The following is a 14,219-nucleotide window of genomic DNA, read 5'->3' as shown; positions in this document are numbered from 1 at the left end:
ATTTTCGAGCGGGTAACTTGTGGAGTTGCCACCCAGTTCCGGTACCTTATGGATCTTACTATGTTGGTCCTGCGGGATCCACAGCTATGAACATGCAAACCGGAAATTATACCGGTAATTAAAGGAGTAGATATGTGCAGACAATTATTTTGTACTTTGTTAATTAATTGAAATGTATAATATCCGTTTAGGTGGCTCCATAACGGAAGAGAGTGTGAATAAGATTACTGAAGGGATGAACCAGAATTGCATCATAGCGCGTCGCAAAGACGAGTACCCTGAGAATGGAGGACGAGTCATAAATAATGGACAAGCATTACCGAAGCCAGGGGTGCCACGCAGTATCTTACAGGACTTTCCAATGAAAAACATTTCGCAAAAGACACCTCCTAATAAGGGATATGGAAATTATGACAAAGTCAAAGAGCAGAATACACTGAATCGCGATGCGATACGGAACAACAAAAACGGCACGGGTTCACGATTCAAGAAGAATCTTGATGGTAAATTGATACATGAGAAGTACAAGGATCTGATTTAATTTTGTTTCTTCTTTCCAATTTTTTTTGCTACCAGGACGTTATCGAAATTCATATCAGCAAAGTCCATACCAACAACAGACTCAGCACCAACAGCAGCAACAACCACAACAGCAGGCTCCCTATCAGCAGACCAATGGATGTGTGGAGACGCCGCCACCAGTACAGCCTGGTAGAAACGACCTGGTTCAAGGACAACGACCAAGTCCTCAACAGGCAGGTCACTCTTTTGGAAATCCTTCAACGTATCAGTCACCATATTCAACTCAGCAGACAATGTACGCGCCGGTACCGTACTATTCAGGAGAGTCTGAATCCTATGGTCACTCGTACTACGCTTCCAATACAGGATACTTCTCTGTCCCTTATGTGTCACGTTCAGACATTCCTGACGGTAATAATGTGAATGCTTATCCTCCTAACGTCTATTCGAATGTGGATAATTACCCGGCTACATCATTTTGTGAGGTATACCCGCAATATGTGTATCCTCAGCAAAATATGTATCCTGGAGTGCCACAGCAGCCTCCTCAGGAGAACTGGTATCCACTTCCTGGACAAGCTCAGTACGTTCAATATGCTGCCTTACCATCTCCAATATCAGCATCATCTAGTAGTTCTATTAGTGCTACTCCACCAAATATTTCGAGTGATTTATAAGAAAGCAGCTATGGAGCAGAATAAAAGGAACTTTCATTCCATTCTTCATTCAGTGTACAAAGCCTCAAAACTTAGCAGTGCCAAACATCTTTTGTATTTTAGGATTATGTATACTGTTAATTAGTCTTTAATGAGCACATATGTTCCTGACGTACATTTAGAGAGGCTAACTGTCATCTCCAATTCCGTTCTGCTGGCAGGAGTGGAGAGTCAGTTATCAAAGCATCAAGACACTTTAGAGGCCATAAAATTAGAACTATCAAGCCTGTCACACATTAATAAATGATGCCACCATTTTTCTTCAACCAATAGGATAGGTATGGTACAATAAGTCTCCATGTGTCTTGTGAGATTTTATGGTGGTAAACCGATTTTTCGCTCAATACCCTTAGGAGGAGTAAGTGTCAACGCTGTTATTTCATTTTTACTTTTATATGTGCGACCATTTAGTTTATCAACATTACAACTAGAGTCTATTTTGTTAAAACTATAATATTTGTCTACGATTCAATAAATATATTTTGAAAGAACTTATAAAAGAATGAGTCACTTTATATTTTTTATCAGTTTTTTTTTTCAATAATGTATTCGACTAAACATGTCAGCCTGTGCGCAACCAATGACATTGTTGTCAATTGATGACAGTTTGTGACTGAGTGTAAGAGAGGTTGGGTGCAGTAAAGAGTTTGACAGACGAGTGGGTGGGAATTGTGACGCTTCCTTAGATTTCATAATTATTTTTTAAAATAAATAATTAACAGTGCAAAGTACTTTTATTTAATTTGTAACTGATTGTATGGGTGAAATCTATAAATTAGAAGAATGATTACTAATAGATACGCTATCCTATTTTTATAAGGACAGGTTCTATTTGACATATATTTTCGTAAGGATGGGACCTCCACCCGTAGTCACTGGAATTTCTCCAAAAGAAGGTCCACCAGGAACTCGCGTCATTGTCAGAGGAGAATTTCTGGGCTCCAGAGCTCAAGATCTTATAGGTTAGTATTGCTTCTTTTCCTCTATGTCGAATGTTTTACTTTTCTTCAAACTTCTTATGCAAGATACGTTTTTAGGTTTAACTATTTGTGGCTGTGATTGCCTCTTGTCAGCTGAATGGAAGTCGCAGAATAAAATTATAGCACGTTCTGGACCATGCAAGGGACGTGGAGATATAATTGTTACAACACGCAGTGGAGGTCAGGGTACATCAACTGTACAGTTTCGTGGCTACCATGAAACTATTGGACCTATGAAAGAGTCTGCAGTTTGGGTAGAGGAGGCTCCAATGCAAAGTTTTGTATGGGGTAGACGTGCATTGTCCCCTACAAATTACCAACAGGAAGATCCACTAGGTCTCAGCGTAGAAGGAAATGAGTAATGATTATTTCACACTGTGTATTGTCATACGTATGATTGTTCAAAAAGGGCGTTGATGAAGGAATTTATTTGCAGGAAAAAGTTTCCCGAGGACGAATTAATAGAACTATTTGGAGATGGAAGTGGAGAATTAGCAAGTGATAAGTTTCATCCTGGCTGGTTTCTACTGCAACATCATCATGCAACTACACTGGATGATCTTAAGGCTGGTCTTGCTTACCTGAGACGTAAAGTCCATTCTCAGAAGGAGGGCCAGCTGTCTTTCCTGAAGGTAATATATTATAGTTATCATCTCCTTCATTTATACCTTGAAAATTTCTTTTCAGGCAAACGTAGGTTCTGTAATGGAACAACTAGATACTATTGTTCTCTTAAAAGAACAATTTGAATCTGATGTTCAAAAGCATGGAAGTGACCCAACAACCAAGCTTGAAAAAGCTATAAAAGAATCCATGGCCGAAGCAAACAAGCTCTTTGACGACGTCCTAGCTCGTAGAGATAGAGCCGACGCTACCAGGAATGCTTTATCCTTAATGCAAAGATATCGCTTCCTGTTCTGCATGCCAGTCAATATCGAGAAGAATATCAAGCGCGGTAACTACGACTTGGTGATCAACGATTACGCCCGTGTTAAAAATTTATTTGGCAATACTGAGGTGGAGGTCTTCAAGAGAGTTCTTGTGGAAATTGATGAAAGAATAGGAAAGTTACGCAATATGCTCCACAAGAAGCTTGAGGAAATGCCAGCGACTTTGGATGAGCAAAAGAAGATTATCAGGAACATGGTGAACCTGGAGGCTGAAGGAGATCCTGCATGGGATGCGATAGGTATCCACTTCATAATCATTCTCACCATATTATCTTGTTAACACAATAATAATGTTTTTTTTTTGTAATGCACAGTGTCCCATGCACGCCATCTGGAAAAAAGTATTACTGCCTGCGTCCACGAACACCTGGAATCTGAGAGCGCTGGAGGAGACGATTCTAGCAAAACTCCAAAATCGAATGGGTCTACGCCAATGTCGGTGAAGCAACTGCGCCTTTATAAAAATGACATAAATAACGCTCCAGTGCGGGTCCTTTGCGTGGAGGCCATCTGTGACGTGGTAATGGAGCAACTTCCTGACCTCTGGAGATTAGGGCAAAGTTATTTTACTGGACAGCTGCACGTTACCGTGGACATTGAGAAGCAAATACCTTTCAAGGTGGAATTTTAATTATTTTATTCTCTTGAAATCCTAGAGGAAGAACCTAAAGCATTCAGTCTTACAGAATCTTGTACTGTCGGGCATGCAACACGCGGCAAACGCCATGAAAAGCTCCTGCAGTTCTAATCTTGAAGCCTCTTGGCTTTTGTACAATCTTAGATGCGTCCGGCAGATGTACGCTTCTCTGATACATCTGGACTTGCCAAACGAAGCACTTGACATATTTGGCAAATTTATTTTTGATCTTAGGTAATGTCTTGGACTTGAATTTTTTCAATAATTTCTTTCCTCTATATTGTCTTCCTTTAATGTAGATTTCAATGCATGGCTGCACTATTCAAACAAACTGCAGAGAACATTGGAGCTTTGCATCGAAAGGAGACATGGCAAATGGAATGTTTGTATGAGGATGGCGGAATCACAAGACTGGTAATGTAATTAATAATATTATCTGTTTAGAGTTTTTATTAAGATTCATGCGTTCTACAAAAACTTAATTTCTCCACCTAGCCTAGTCTATTTGAAGAAATGATTATGGAAGTGTCAAAACTATCTCGTGAGACTGCGGTCGCCTGTGGCCCTAGGGAAGGTCCTTTACTTGCAGGATCAGCGTATCAAGCACTGTATCACAATGCTGTTAGGACACTGTTTACCTCATTCGCACGTTGTTTGCGACAATTAGCCTTCAGTGGAAGCGAAGATGCAATGGAGGATGAGGAACCATCTGTCTCTCAATTGATTGCTTCGCCGACCGGATATAGGACTCGCGACAACAAGCAACACGGTCCGGTATGTTTCGTGAATGATACAGTTTTCGACAACCTTGGATTATGATCTATTAATTTTGTAGACATGGGAACAGTGCTTATTAATATCCTTGAGTAATATTCGCTACACGCTTAACACTGTGCTACCGCGTGTTGTGGAGTTCCTCAAGGCTCAGGGTTATCCGGAGCTGTCAACAGCTGTTGGATGGAGTTCAGACTGGACCGAATTAGAAAATCTGGATGCAGCTGTTTTAGACGCCTATTTAGAGAGACGTTGTGATCCTCTAGTTGGTACTATTGAACCGAGTATGTACCTTGGTGGTCTTGAATGGGACTCAGAAGTAGAACCTACGCATATTAGACCTTATGCACAGGAAGCCTTGGCAAATCTTATAGCTGTTCATGCTGAGGTAAAGTTATAACTTGGATTAAAAAATGATATTGTATTTGCTTACATATTTTGAAAAAATTGCAGGTACGCAGAGTGTCCCCAAGTCTATTGAAGAGGGTTTTATCCCACATTGTAGAAACCATAGCCGAAGAATTGGCCAGGCTTATGTCCTGCGTTACTAAATTTGGGCCTTCCGGTATTATTCAAGCCCGTGCCGATATTACATTACTGAGTAAAGCACTGTCAAGATACAGCACACCAAGAGCAAGGTAACGAGAATACTGTAATATATTGAGTCACTGCTCATTGTCACGAATAATTAAAGATACACACGTAGAATTTATGATTCTTTAAAGGAGTTTCTTTGAAGAAGCATTGGACGTAATTCCGCCGCCACGAAACAAGGAAGATGCTTCACGGATTGAAGCACTACTTTTTAAAGTAACCAGAACAATGAGATTACAGCTTTCCTGTCTTACTGATCAAAAGCCCGACAATATTATAGTGGAAGGTATTGACTCGGATCGGACCACTACCGTGTAATAATTAATTTAATTATGAATAATATAATGAAATAATGAATAATTGTCATTTGCAAATACACTATTCATTTGGTTGGACATTAACAGTCACATGTCTTTTATCCATATTGTTCCTAAATTTAGAACAATTCAAATATTGAAATTTGTGGGGGGTTGATGAATCAAGTGGCTCCATTCGGTAATGGCGCTTTACGGCACTAAAAGCACTCCGGAACGGCACGATCAGTTTCGCTGAATGTCCAGCAGTGTCCAGTCTTCTGTATAAGAGCATGGATATGGCGGATGATGAATTTGACGGAGACGAGTACGTAGATTCATTTTACTTTGTGCAGTATTTGTTTTTGATTTCTAGGATTAACGTAACATAACATAACCTTGTTTCTAGGGTTGTCGATGACTTCGACGACGTCGATGACGACGATAATATTGAATTAGAACAGCAGGAGGAAGATGGAGAAAATATAGAGCTTTTAGCTGCTGGGGAAGCTTCTGGCGGCGTGCAGAAATCTAAACGAATCACAACGCGTTACATGACAAAGTACGTAGTGTTTATATTTTAAGGTTATGTTTTCGTTTTAATTCCTAGTTTATTTTTAATATAATTTTGTTTAGATATGAAAGAGCCAGGGTACTGGGGACCAGAGCATTGCAAATAGCAATGTGTGCACCTGTCATGGTTGAGCTGGAAGGAGAGACTGACCCGTTGCAGATTGCTATGAAGGAACTGAAGAAACGTAAGATCCCTATTGTTATTCGACGTTACCTTCCTGATAATAGTTATGAAGATTGGGGTATTGATGAACTTATCATAACAGATCATTAATTATGCTTAAGGAAAAATTATTGAACTTATAATAGATTAATTATGGTTAAAAGGGAGAATAATTATGGACTTACGCCTTGTGTGAACTGCTCTATGTAAGAATAAGTCAAGTGCATTATGAAATAAAAAATCTTGGACAGATATTTATTTGAACTCTAATAGTGAGGGTCAAACATTTTTAAATTAGTATAGGCAGCTGTGGTACTTGTATGTTTTGCTTTCGATATACTGGCTGAAATAAGTCTATGCAACTTTTTGAAGAAGCTCTTTTTATTCAATTCAGGTGACAAAACTGTTGTTAATCATTGTCAAAAGACTGTCAAAATGCAATGATAGAAAGTTTTTGTGTCTAAGCAGTATAAACCTATTATTTTATTGGTACATTTTTCAAAGTGTCTGATGTGATTTTTCCATTGCTAGCAGTAAGCAAAGCATTTCCTGCCCATGCAGCTTCTCCGTTTCCATTCACAATAAGGTCCACCTGTAGTTTATCCCAAACTTTCTTTTTTGGATTTAAAATGTCGTCAGGAACACCTTCCTCATAACCTTCTACTAGAACCTTTTCCCCGGGTACCGCGTCACTAGGTGGCCTCAGAGGTTCTACTTGTTTTGTAGGCTGATCTCTGAATAATCCAATTACCAGTATAAATATGTTTTATCCTCAAATGTTACTTAAGTATTCCCTGGTATTATTTTAATGCTACTTACGTAGATGAACAGAGTACCATTCCATGTGACTGTATTCCTCTGAGATTAGCAGCTTTCAAGTTGCACAAAACAACAACCAATCTATCTTTCATTTCTTCCAAAGGTACAAAATTAGCTAAGCCACTCACTATTGTCCTAGGACCGTTTGCTTCCCCTAGATCAATTTTTTCCACATACAAGGCATCCGCGTCAGGATGTTTTTCAACTTCCACAACCTTTCCTACCCTGATATCTAATCTAGATGGGACAATATCCTCCACAGGTTCTGAAAAATAAAATACGTATAGAATCATTATTTGATATTAAATCATTTTTTATTACGGTATTTAATATACTTTGTTTTTGTGGTGGTGGATATGCTTCAGAGCTAAGTTTTTTCAATTTTGGATCAGCTGAGAATTCCTTTCTGATCGGATCTAAAAGCTTGTTTATATAAATCTCAACTGCTGCCTTAAGATCACCAGGATGAATTTCCTGTTTCGCAAAGGCAGTTTCAAGGTCCTCATACTTCACAAATTGCGCATCTCCACCTGATGAATGTATGAACAATAAAGATCAGAAAATAATTTAAAATACGAATGAAGCAGGCCTGACAGTCTTTTACCAAATTCGTCCTTGCGCGGTATGATGTAGACTTCATCGCTCTTCAACAGTGGGAATATAACATGCTTAGAAAATGACAGAATTCCATTGTCAGTAATATTACCAGGTTCACAAAAAGCCTTTTTTAATTTCTTTTTGACGGCTGCTGCGTCATCTAAAAGATCAATTTTAGAATCTTCCTCGGATGAAGACATTTTTGCGCCAGTAAGTCCAGGAACTGAAAAATCATATTATTGCTTCTGTTCTGTTGCTTATGTATGCAATGTGTATAAGTTGCTTACTCATAGGATTCATTAGATGAACACGTTTCTCATATCCAAGCATTGGTAGATATTTCTCAGAGAAAGTAAAAATTTTTCTCTGATCTACACCACCGAATTGAGCATCTACCTTAAGATATTGTTCGTCAAGTGCCTGCAATCCAGGGTAGAGTAAACCAGATAATAACGGGCTAGCCACTTGTTTAACAACTTCAGCTCCTGCTTTTTTCGCATCGTGTTCAGTTACAATAGAACCAAGCCGATATACGTCTAGCGTATATTCCTTGGATAACTGGTATTCTGTTCCTTTAATGAATTTTAATTTATCCAAGGGCACATCGATGGACTTGAGCATGGATTTGATAACAGCTTCATAGTACTTTGTTCGTAAGGCCAACAACTCCCAGGGGGCTTTCATATTGTCCAAGTAAGCATGAAGATCGGCAAAGAGAATAGTGACTTCTGCACCGGCTCTTAAAAAATCAGCAATCTTTGACATTGGAGTGAAATATCCAATGTGAGGCTTTCCTGTTGTTGCAGTGCCCCAGTATATTTTTATATCCCTTTGCTTAAGGATTGTCTTAAGTTTCTCATCGCCAAGCCATTCTGCTAGATTCCTCGTAATGAGCTTATATTTCTCTTCCCAGGATCGTTCAGTCATTATTGCTGTGTCTACACAAATTAATTCCAAATAAAGTAATTCATAGTACATAAACAGAAGAGTGGGGAAGCTCTAGAAATTGGCGCATGCGCAAAGTGCACGTGCTACACGTGCATAGTGTCTTGTCAGAATGGAAAATGCATGTCAAACACAAATGACATTATTTTTTCACAATGGAATCCTTTAGAGAACAATAGTGATACTGTAAAATAAATATAAATACCTGATATTGTAAGTGATGTAACAATAAGGATATATTATCTGTACCCTATCGATACATATACAATACTGAGATTATTCTTAGCCTGTTAATATAAAATGTAGATTAGACTAGATCATTACTTTTAGTATTGAGTATTAGGCACATTAGAGCTCCACATTGATTTTCTACACTCTCGAAAGTGGTTCTGTAAAATAACCTTACCGAAACACCTGGCAGCTGTCTGAAAAAGAGTTCCAGCAGTTCTACCAACTTGTTGATGACGTCAGGAAGCGCAGAACTTCTTAAAATTCTCAGAATTTAAAATATTATTGAGTACCATCGTTCTGATTACTGAAAATGATTGTTGTTTGGTGATTGTACATTTACATAAAAGTTACTTAAATAATAAGATGACAATGGAACCTTGTTCTAATAAACTGTATGCAGTGTGATTGTATCCGATATGAGTAGAACTTAATGGCGGGTAACTTGGTCATGAACGTCATCTCCAGATTAATCTCTACACGAATGAGATAACGCTGAAATGATAACGAATTCTTTAGGATTTATAAGTATCTGCGTCGTATTTTTTATAGTTATTTTAAGAAGAATTTAATTGGAAGAGGGCCATGTCGTGTAGTGTTAAGTGTTTATTATGATAACCAGCTCAAGTTTGATTACATCATGACTTGGTAAGTAAAAATTTGAAACACTTTAAACTGCACTTTGAATAACCTGCATGATAAATCCATTTGTTTGAATATATCTTTACTAATATGCTTTTGATTTCAGGAACCCTTTGAAAAGAAATCATCTGACACAACGTCCCAATCCAGCACCACCTCTTCTTTCTCACGAAGAAGACAGAGACTTGGATGTTGCTGTTCAGAAACTCATTTAGTAATATGCTTTTCATATACTTATAACTGATTTGGTTTGTTTTTTGAATATTTTAATATTTTAGCGTCGAGGAGTCTATCAGGAAGATGACCAAAGAAATGAAGAAGTACCTGGAAATTGTAAGTCAGTTGGACCGTGTTGATCAACGTCTGAGTATGAATTTAAGTACCAGTGGACTGGCACATGTAAGCGACGAATTTCGTAGGATAGTTGAAGAATATCACTCTGTTACCACACAGGTATGGCATCCAAATTTTTCTTATCATCATTTCCTGATTCTGCGTATGCAATGAGCTATAGCGTTATTCATCCGTAGGTAGGTAAAAATGTGCAAGAGATGACAGCCCTCTGTCAAAAAACCTTTCTGGAGCCCTTGAAGAAACTTCGAGACGAATTTGTATATATTGCTGCTGCTGTAGCAAAGCGTGAGGAGCTTGTTACTATTTGGAAGACTGCTTATCAGCGAATGAAAAGATTAGAGATGAAGAAGGAGAGAACCGGTACCCACATAGCAAAGTTAGAACGTGAACGAAGAACAGAAGAAGCTGCTGCAAAGGACCTCAGGACTGTGCACGCTCAGCTCCTTTCAGAACTACCTGCATTCCTTGACAAGAGATTGGAGTACATCAAACCCAGTGTACATGCTCTTATAATGATTCAGCTAAATTACTATGGAAACACTACAAGATTATTTACACAGTTAATGCCTGTTGAAAATTCACGAGTTTCACCAGGAAGTGCGACGATGTCTGACACAGAATTTGACAAAATAATCTCGACAGAATTATCACGAATACGAGATTTAACCATTGTGAAGGACGACTGAACCTACCACTTTAAATTTATGAATTGTAATAAAGATACGTAAGTGATAATTGTGAGATTATAGTGGACTATAAGGTAAATCAGCGTTTTTATTTATAACCTCCTGTTTGAACCTCGGGTTCAGTTATGCTGATACAAAATAACTGTCTCTTCAAGAAATATCGGTTTTGTTTAAGATGGAACCATTCCTTGTCTTCTTTTCCATTGAGCGCCAGTACGTCGGTTGTGATTGGCGCGCGTAGCTTTATTTGTATTTTTATTATCCCTATTCGTCAAAACCGCAGTATCCTGTCCTTGACCCTTAGGTTTACCTGAAAATACAAAAAACCTAGTTTTATGGACGGTCTCTTTATTTTCTGAAAAACTTTTCTATAAGAATGTCAGTACGTCACTTTCGTTCTTACCAACAACATCTCTGCGGTTTGACTGAGTTGTTCCTCCTCTACCTCCTCGTTTAGATTGCCAACGCTGCTCCTGCCTGGCCCGAAGCTCTGCAGGATCATGCACAAACTGATCCTTCCCATTTTGTGTCCGTGCTGCACCTTCGTCTTCGCTGTCAACCTCGTCCTCAGATGCGGCCGCGTTTCTATCTCTGGTAAGAAAGATCTGCAAGCAATATGCATGACAGTATTTAGCATTAACATTGGAATATCATTTCTCTGATGCATGACTACTAATGATTTTAGAATAAGTACTGACTCGGGGAGTTGTAAAGGGTCTGACATCCTGTTCTGTAGAAAGATCTCTTGCGTTTAGGCCAGCATCATGACTCTCATATGTATCATCATATTCATCATCATAGTCATCAGTCACTATACTGTACTTGGCATACATATCCTTAAGATTCTTGTTGTGAGACTTATCGTTCAGTAAATCGTTTAAATTTTTATGTTTGTCTTTTCTGAGAATATAAAGAATCGATGTAACATAAGTATTTCTATAAACAAGTAAAGTGTATGAATACCTTTTGCCTCTGTGTATTCTACTCGTGTCGACAACGTCTTTGGTCATGATGTCAAATTCATCGTTATCAAAGACGTTTAACCTTTGCGCACCAATGGCTAGATCCACGGCTACCGAAGCTTCCTAAGATTTGAATAACATCATTCCGTGAACGTTAAATCTTTTAAATTACATGAATTACCTCCGGATCGGGCGGTATCTTTGGCGCAACGGAATTGTCCTCCTTGAGATGTGCGGGTACAGAATCCTCTAGTACAGCATTTATCACAGCCGCAGTATCATAATTGTAATGCTTGAGACATCTCTGTAGAATAGCCAACATTTGAAGAGGGTGAAGGAACAATTGATCTGAGGGTCAGGAAACTGATTTAACTACCTGGATAAATCCTTCGTCAAGGTGATTTAGAATATCTTTCACTTCAGAGATGAAGGAGACCAACTCGACCTCAGTTCTATCAGAACTGTTTGCCTTACTAGTGGAAGCTCCTCCTGTAGACGTAGAGGCTCTAGCTTCAGGCACTTTACTAGGACCCGCTATAGCCTTCTGCAGGAGAAATTAAAACGAAATTTTTCATAGGATATTACCTTGCTGTAATCAATACTTACGTCGCTATCACTGGCAGTGTTAAGTATTTTCTCTACTTCTTTTTCTCCTGCGCAAACTGACTGTAGAATAAATTCGCACCTTGTCAAGTCACTGATGATTTCTTATAAGGGTTGTAAATACAGCCAAAATGAGTATTGGCTATAAAGGTTGGCAAGTGAAATTTGTAGAGAATAATGTGTTGAAAAAGGATACATCTTGGGGCATGTTTGTTGAAGAATGTCTATATCCAAGTCGACCGGATAATGTCGATGATAGTCATTAATGAATATTTTCTCCGACAAGGCCCTTGTGATAAGATTGAAGTACTCGTCTACTTGACTTCTTATATCGACTTCTGTCAGTGAATTCCTGAAAATTCAGAACACCGTGATGTACCTGGGTATAGGGATTTTGAATATTTCACTGCTATTTAGATACTCACGTATCTTCAATGATGTCTTTAAAGGTACTGTACACAATGGCTCGGTAGAACTTTAAAATTTCTATCCTGGTTACATTCAGCAGATGCTTAAGTTTCAAATACTTTTCTATGCAATCATCTTTGTACGCCAAATCCACTAGCTTATTGTATACCTCGGGCACCGTGTTACCGTAAAAGGAAACAATCCTTTAACAAATTATAAGTTTCATAGTCAAAAAAGAAATGACAATCTTAGCGAAGAATGGAGATAATAATTATTTTGTACTCACTTGGCTGTAATTTTATCTCTATTAAATAATTTGGCTGCTGGTGGATAATTATCTAGGAACACAGTAATTGTTGAGAATACGTCTAACATAGTCAGAGCAAACTTCTCTATGCCGTCCAATTGCATTTCTGACGACGATCCTTTAGTGTCTGAAATACGTATAACGTTGCCAGGTAAAATGACACGACGATCGTCAAATTTCTTTTCCATTCTTCGCATCATCTATATCATTTAGAAAGAAATTGTCTTTTATTTTAAACTTATATTAAAATATTAATTTGAAGGATAATTTGATTACCGCAAAGAAAAGTGCTCTGAATTGTTTAAGGTCACTGTTATACAGTGGTTGTATCTCAAAGAGGTTCTTCATAATTCTTTCGACAATTTTAGCATTTTGTCGTCCATACAATTGACTTAGATCTAATAAAGCTGGTATAGTTAGTATATAATTGTTGTAAAGCATGTTCCCATGAAATGAGGAAGTCATATAATTCTCTGGGCTTTCCTTGGTTGTAACAAGACGAACATATACTAGGAGAACTATGTGAAAGAGTTTATCGAGAGCACTCCTCATTTCTGCGATTTTGGGAAAATGATCTATGAGGTAATAAGGTGGTGCGTTTTGAAGGAATGAAGACAAAGTTTTTCTTATTGATTTCTGGTATAAGATATTTGACCAGAACCTGGAAAAATCATAAAATCGTCAAATGAAGCATTATACATTTTCTTGATTATATGTACCTGTAATAAGGTAGATTCAAAAGCCATTTAAGATCTTCCGAGATATAATCCACTATTTCTAGCCATTGCTCTTTGGCACCAGGAATCTCAGCCCCGTTTTTTTTATACACCTGTGGCTTAGTGTAACAAAGAAAATAACGCTTTTCTACCCAACGTGGGTTCTGAAACAAGGTGATTCAAATTGAACTTTATAAAGTCTAACATTTTTTGAAATATGTTTATTCAAATATTGATTTACCAGAGCAGGCACACTTTGACTAACACCTTCACTTTTTACAGTCAGTTTCAAATCCTCCAGAGGTTTTAATTCAGGATTCTGAAAAGTTTTATTATAAAATAACGACATATCCACACTAGTTAATTTCTTATAATATTATATGTTGCCAAAGGCAAATGACATCTTGTGATTGTAGGACAATTTATGAAATACGTAAGTAGAGCTGCTTATTTTTATGGAGGTCTAACCTTGTTTAAATGTCAAGCTCTTGACAATTAGGTTCGTTACCTGGAAAGAATCCATGCTAGTGCCTGAAACATCTTCCGACATAAATACACTGATTGAGAATCCCAGACACGAGAAATCACTTGACTGCTATTCTATTAATCCGTAATAAATATTGAAATTTCTTTCCTTACAATTCAATACGGTCTTATTCAGTTCGAGATACGGCCGGTTGAGTGATTGCTGGCAGTGTTGTACCTTCTCTCGCGCAGTTTCGCGTTTCTCCGTTTCACCTATTTTGTTTA

At 38.0% G+C, this 14,219-nt stretch overlaps 6 protein-coding genes across 11 annotated transcripts; 4 read left to right on the top strand and 2 right to left on the bottom strand.

Moving 5' to 3' along the window:
- The first annotated feature begins 6 nt into the window (after positions 1-6).
- On the top strand, positions 7-1,729 carry LOC107273505 (protein kinase C-like). The gene is made up of 3 exons (XM_015751767.1): positions 7-114; positions 192-503; positions 577-1,729. Exons 1-3 carry the CDS (start codon positions 87-89, stop codon positions 1,197-1,199), a joined length of 963 nt encoding a protein of 320 aa, XP_015607253.1. The 5' UTR covers positions 7-86; the 3' UTR covers positions 1,200-1,729.
- A 136-nt stretch (positions 1,730-1,865) lies between these two features.
- LOC107273499 (exocyst complex component 2) lies at positions 1,866-5,754 on the top strand. Of its 4 annotated transcripts, none has more exons than XM_025090857.1 (12): positions 1,866-2,200; positions 2,276-2,576; positions 2,655-2,850; positions 2,906-3,407; positions 3,483-3,787; positions 3,855-4,039; positions 4,105-4,219; positions 4,301-4,579; positions 4,641-4,967; positions 5,033-5,217; positions 5,305-5,459; positions 5,614-5,754. In XM_025090857.1, exons 1-12 carry the CDS (start codon positions 2,092-2,094, stop codon positions 5,628-5,630), a joined length of 2,676 nt encoding a protein of 891 aa, XP_024946625.1. In that variant the 5' UTR covers positions 1,866-2,091; the 3' UTR covers positions 5,631-5,754. The 4 variants fall into 4 exon arrangements, with proteins under 4 accessions (XP_024946625.1, XP_024946622.1, XP_024946623.1 ...); XM_025090854.1 differs by having other exon boundaries at positions 5,305-5,487; positions 5,614-5,753; XM_025090855.1 differs by having other exon boundaries at positions 4,105-4,224; positions 4,306-4,579; positions 5,305-5,487; positions 5,614-5,753.
- Positions 5,653-6,456, top strand: LOC107273508 (DNA-directed RNA polymerases I, II, and III subunit RPABC2). The gene is made up of 3 exons (XM_015751776.2): positions 5,653-5,794; positions 5,876-6,028; positions 6,103-6,456. Exons 1-3 carry the CDS (start codon positions 5,760-5,762, stop codon positions 6,311-6,313), a joined length of 399 nt encoding a protein of 132 aa, XP_015607262.1. The 5' UTR covers positions 5,653-5,759; the 3' UTR covers positions 6,314-6,456.
- Positions 6,457-6,565: 109 nt separating this feature from the next.
- LOC107273501 (tyrosine--tRNA ligase, cytoplasmic) lies at positions 6,566-9,096 on the bottom strand. Of its 2 annotated transcripts, XM_015751764.2 has the most exons (7): positions 8,970-9,096; positions 8,769-8,850; positions 7,906-8,556; positions 7,626-7,841; positions 7,357-7,551; positions 7,022-7,286; positions 6,566-6,936 (listed from the first exon to the last, which is right to left on the bottom strand). In XM_015751764.2, exons 3-7 carry the CDS (start codon positions 8,543-8,545, stop codon positions 6,681-6,683), a joined length of 1,572 nt encoding a protein of 523 aa, XP_015607250.1. In that variant the 5' UTR covers positions 8,546-8,556; positions 8,769-8,850; positions 8,970-9,096; the 3' UTR covers positions 6,566-6,680. The 2 variants fall into 2 exon arrangements, with proteins under 2 accessions (XP_015607250.1, XP_024946627.1); XM_025090859.1 differs by lacking the exon at positions 8,769-8,850 and having other exon boundaries at positions 8,970-9,092.
- Positions 9,097-9,100: 4 nt separating this feature from the next.
- On the top strand, positions 9,101-10,552 carry LOC107273506 (bridging integrator 3). Its single transcript, XM_015751769.1, has 4 exons — positions 9,101-9,439; positions 9,540-9,647; positions 9,712-9,886; positions 9,964-10,552. The coding sequence occupies exons 1-4, from the start codon at positions 9,432-9,434 to the stop codon at positions 10,471-10,473; spliced, it is 801 nt and encodes a 266-aa protein (XP_015607255.1). The 5' UTR covers positions 9,101-9,431; the 3' UTR covers positions 10,474-10,552.
- Positions 10,542-14,136, bottom strand: LOC107273500 (activating signal cointegrator 1 complex subunit 2). 2 transcript variants are annotated; one of them, XM_015751763.1, is made up of 14 exons: positions 13,978-14,136; positions 13,711-13,788; positions 13,473-13,633; positions 13,030-13,414; positions 12,733-12,953; positions 12,464-12,649; positions 12,235-12,390; positions 12,042-12,132; positions 11,812-11,979; positions 11,617-11,739; positions 11,437-11,558; positions 11,172-11,373; positions 10,877-11,078; positions 10,542-10,783 (listed from the first exon to the last, which is right to left on the bottom strand). In XM_015751763.1, the coding sequence occupies exons 1-14, from the start codon at positions 14,017-14,019 to the stop codon at positions 10,644-10,646; spliced, it is 2,277 nt and encodes a 758-aa protein (XP_015607249.1). In that variant the 5' UTR covers positions 14,020-14,136; the 3' UTR covers positions 10,542-10,643. The 2 variants fall into 2 exon arrangements, with proteins under 2 accessions (XP_015607249.1, XP_024946626.1); XM_025090858.1 differs by having other exon boundaries at positions 13,938-14,077.
- Between the last annotated feature and the right edge of the window lie 83 nt (positions 14,137-14,219).

Source organism: Cephus cinctus, unplaced genomic scaffold, assembly GCF_000341935.2.
Source record: "Cephus cinctus unplaced genomic scaffold, Ccin1 Ccin1_scaffold1651, whole genome shotgun sequence".
Taxonomy (NCBI): Eukaryota; Metazoa; Arthropoda; class Insecta; order Hymenoptera; family Cephidae; genus Cephus; species Cephus cinctus.
The sequence above is the reverse complement of the archived record's forward strand: the minus strand, read 5'-3'. Positions and strand labels throughout refer to the sequence as shown.

Excerpts from the sequence above, each read along its gene's own strand:
- LOC107273505 (XM_015751767.1), top strand. The coding sequence starts at position 87 with ATGAACATGCAAACCGGAAATTATACCG. Across the intron at positions 115-191 it reads GCAAACCGGAAATTATACCG|GTGGCTCCATAACGGAAGAG; the intron begins GTAATTAAAGGA and ends ATATCCGTTTAG. Across the intron at positions 504-576 it reads ATTCAAGAAGAATCTTGATG|GACGTTATCGAAATTCATAT; the intron begins GTAAATTGATAC and ends TTTTGCTACCAG.
- LOC107273499 (XM_025090854.1), top strand. The coding sequence starts at position 2,092 with ATGGGACCTCCACCCGTAGTCACTGGAATTTCTCCAAAAGAAGGTCCA. Across the intron at positions 3,788-3,854 it reads AGAAGCAAATACCTTTCAAG|AATCTTGTACTGTCGGGCAT; the intron begins GTGGAATTTTAA and ends TCAGTCTTACAG. Across the intron at positions 4,040-4,104 it reads AAATTTATTTTTGATCTTAG|ATTTCAATGCATGGCTGCAC; the intron begins GTAATGTCTTGG and ends CCTTTAATGTAG.
- LOC107273508 (XM_015751776.2), top strand. The coding sequence starts at position 5,760 with ATGGATATGGCGGATGATGAATTTGACGGAGACGA. Across the intron at positions 5,795-5,875 it reads GATGAATTTGACGGAGACGA|GGTTGTCGATGACTTCGACG; the intron begins GTACGTAGATTC and ends CCTTGTTTCTAG. Across the intron at positions 6,029-6,102 it reads ACAACGCGTTACATGACAAA|ATATGAAAGAGCCAGGGTAC; the intron begins GTACGTAGTGTT and ends AATTTTGTTTAG.
- LOC107273501 (XM_015751764.2), bottom strand. The coding sequence starts at position 8,545 with ATGACTGAACGATCCTGGGAAGAGAAATATAAGCTCATTACGAGGAAT. Across the intron at positions 7,552-7,625 it reads ACCGCGCAAGGACGAATTTG|GTGGAGATGCGCAATTTGTG; the intron begins GTAAAAGACTGT and ends TACATTCATCAG. Across the intron at positions 6,937-7,021 it reads ATGGTACTCTGTTCATCTAC|AGATCAGCCTACAAAACAAG; the intron begins GTAAGTAGCATT and ends TGGATTATTCAG.
- LOC107273506 (XM_015751769.1), top strand. Across the intron at positions 9,648-9,711 it reads GCTGTTCAGAAACTCATTTA|CGTCGAGGAGTCTATCAGGA; the intron begins GTAATATGCTTT and ends TTAATATTTTAG. Across the intron at positions 9,887-9,963 it reads ATCACTCTGTTACCACACAG|GTAGGTAAAAATGTGCAAGA; the intron begins GTATGGCATCCA and ends ATTCATCCGTAG.
- LOC107273500 (XM_015751763.1), bottom strand. The coding sequence starts at position 14,019 with ATGTCGGAAGATGTTTCAGGCACTAGCATGGATTCTTTCCAG. Across the intron at positions 11,980-12,041 it reads ACACTGCCAGTGATAGCGAC|AAGGCTATAGCGGGTCCTAG; the intron begins GTAAGTATTGAT and ends TTTCTCCTGCAG. Across the intron at positions 11,079-11,171 it reads GACCCTTTACAACTCCCCGA|ATCTTTCTTACCAGAGATAG; the intron begins GTCAGTACTTAT and ends TATTGCTTGCAG.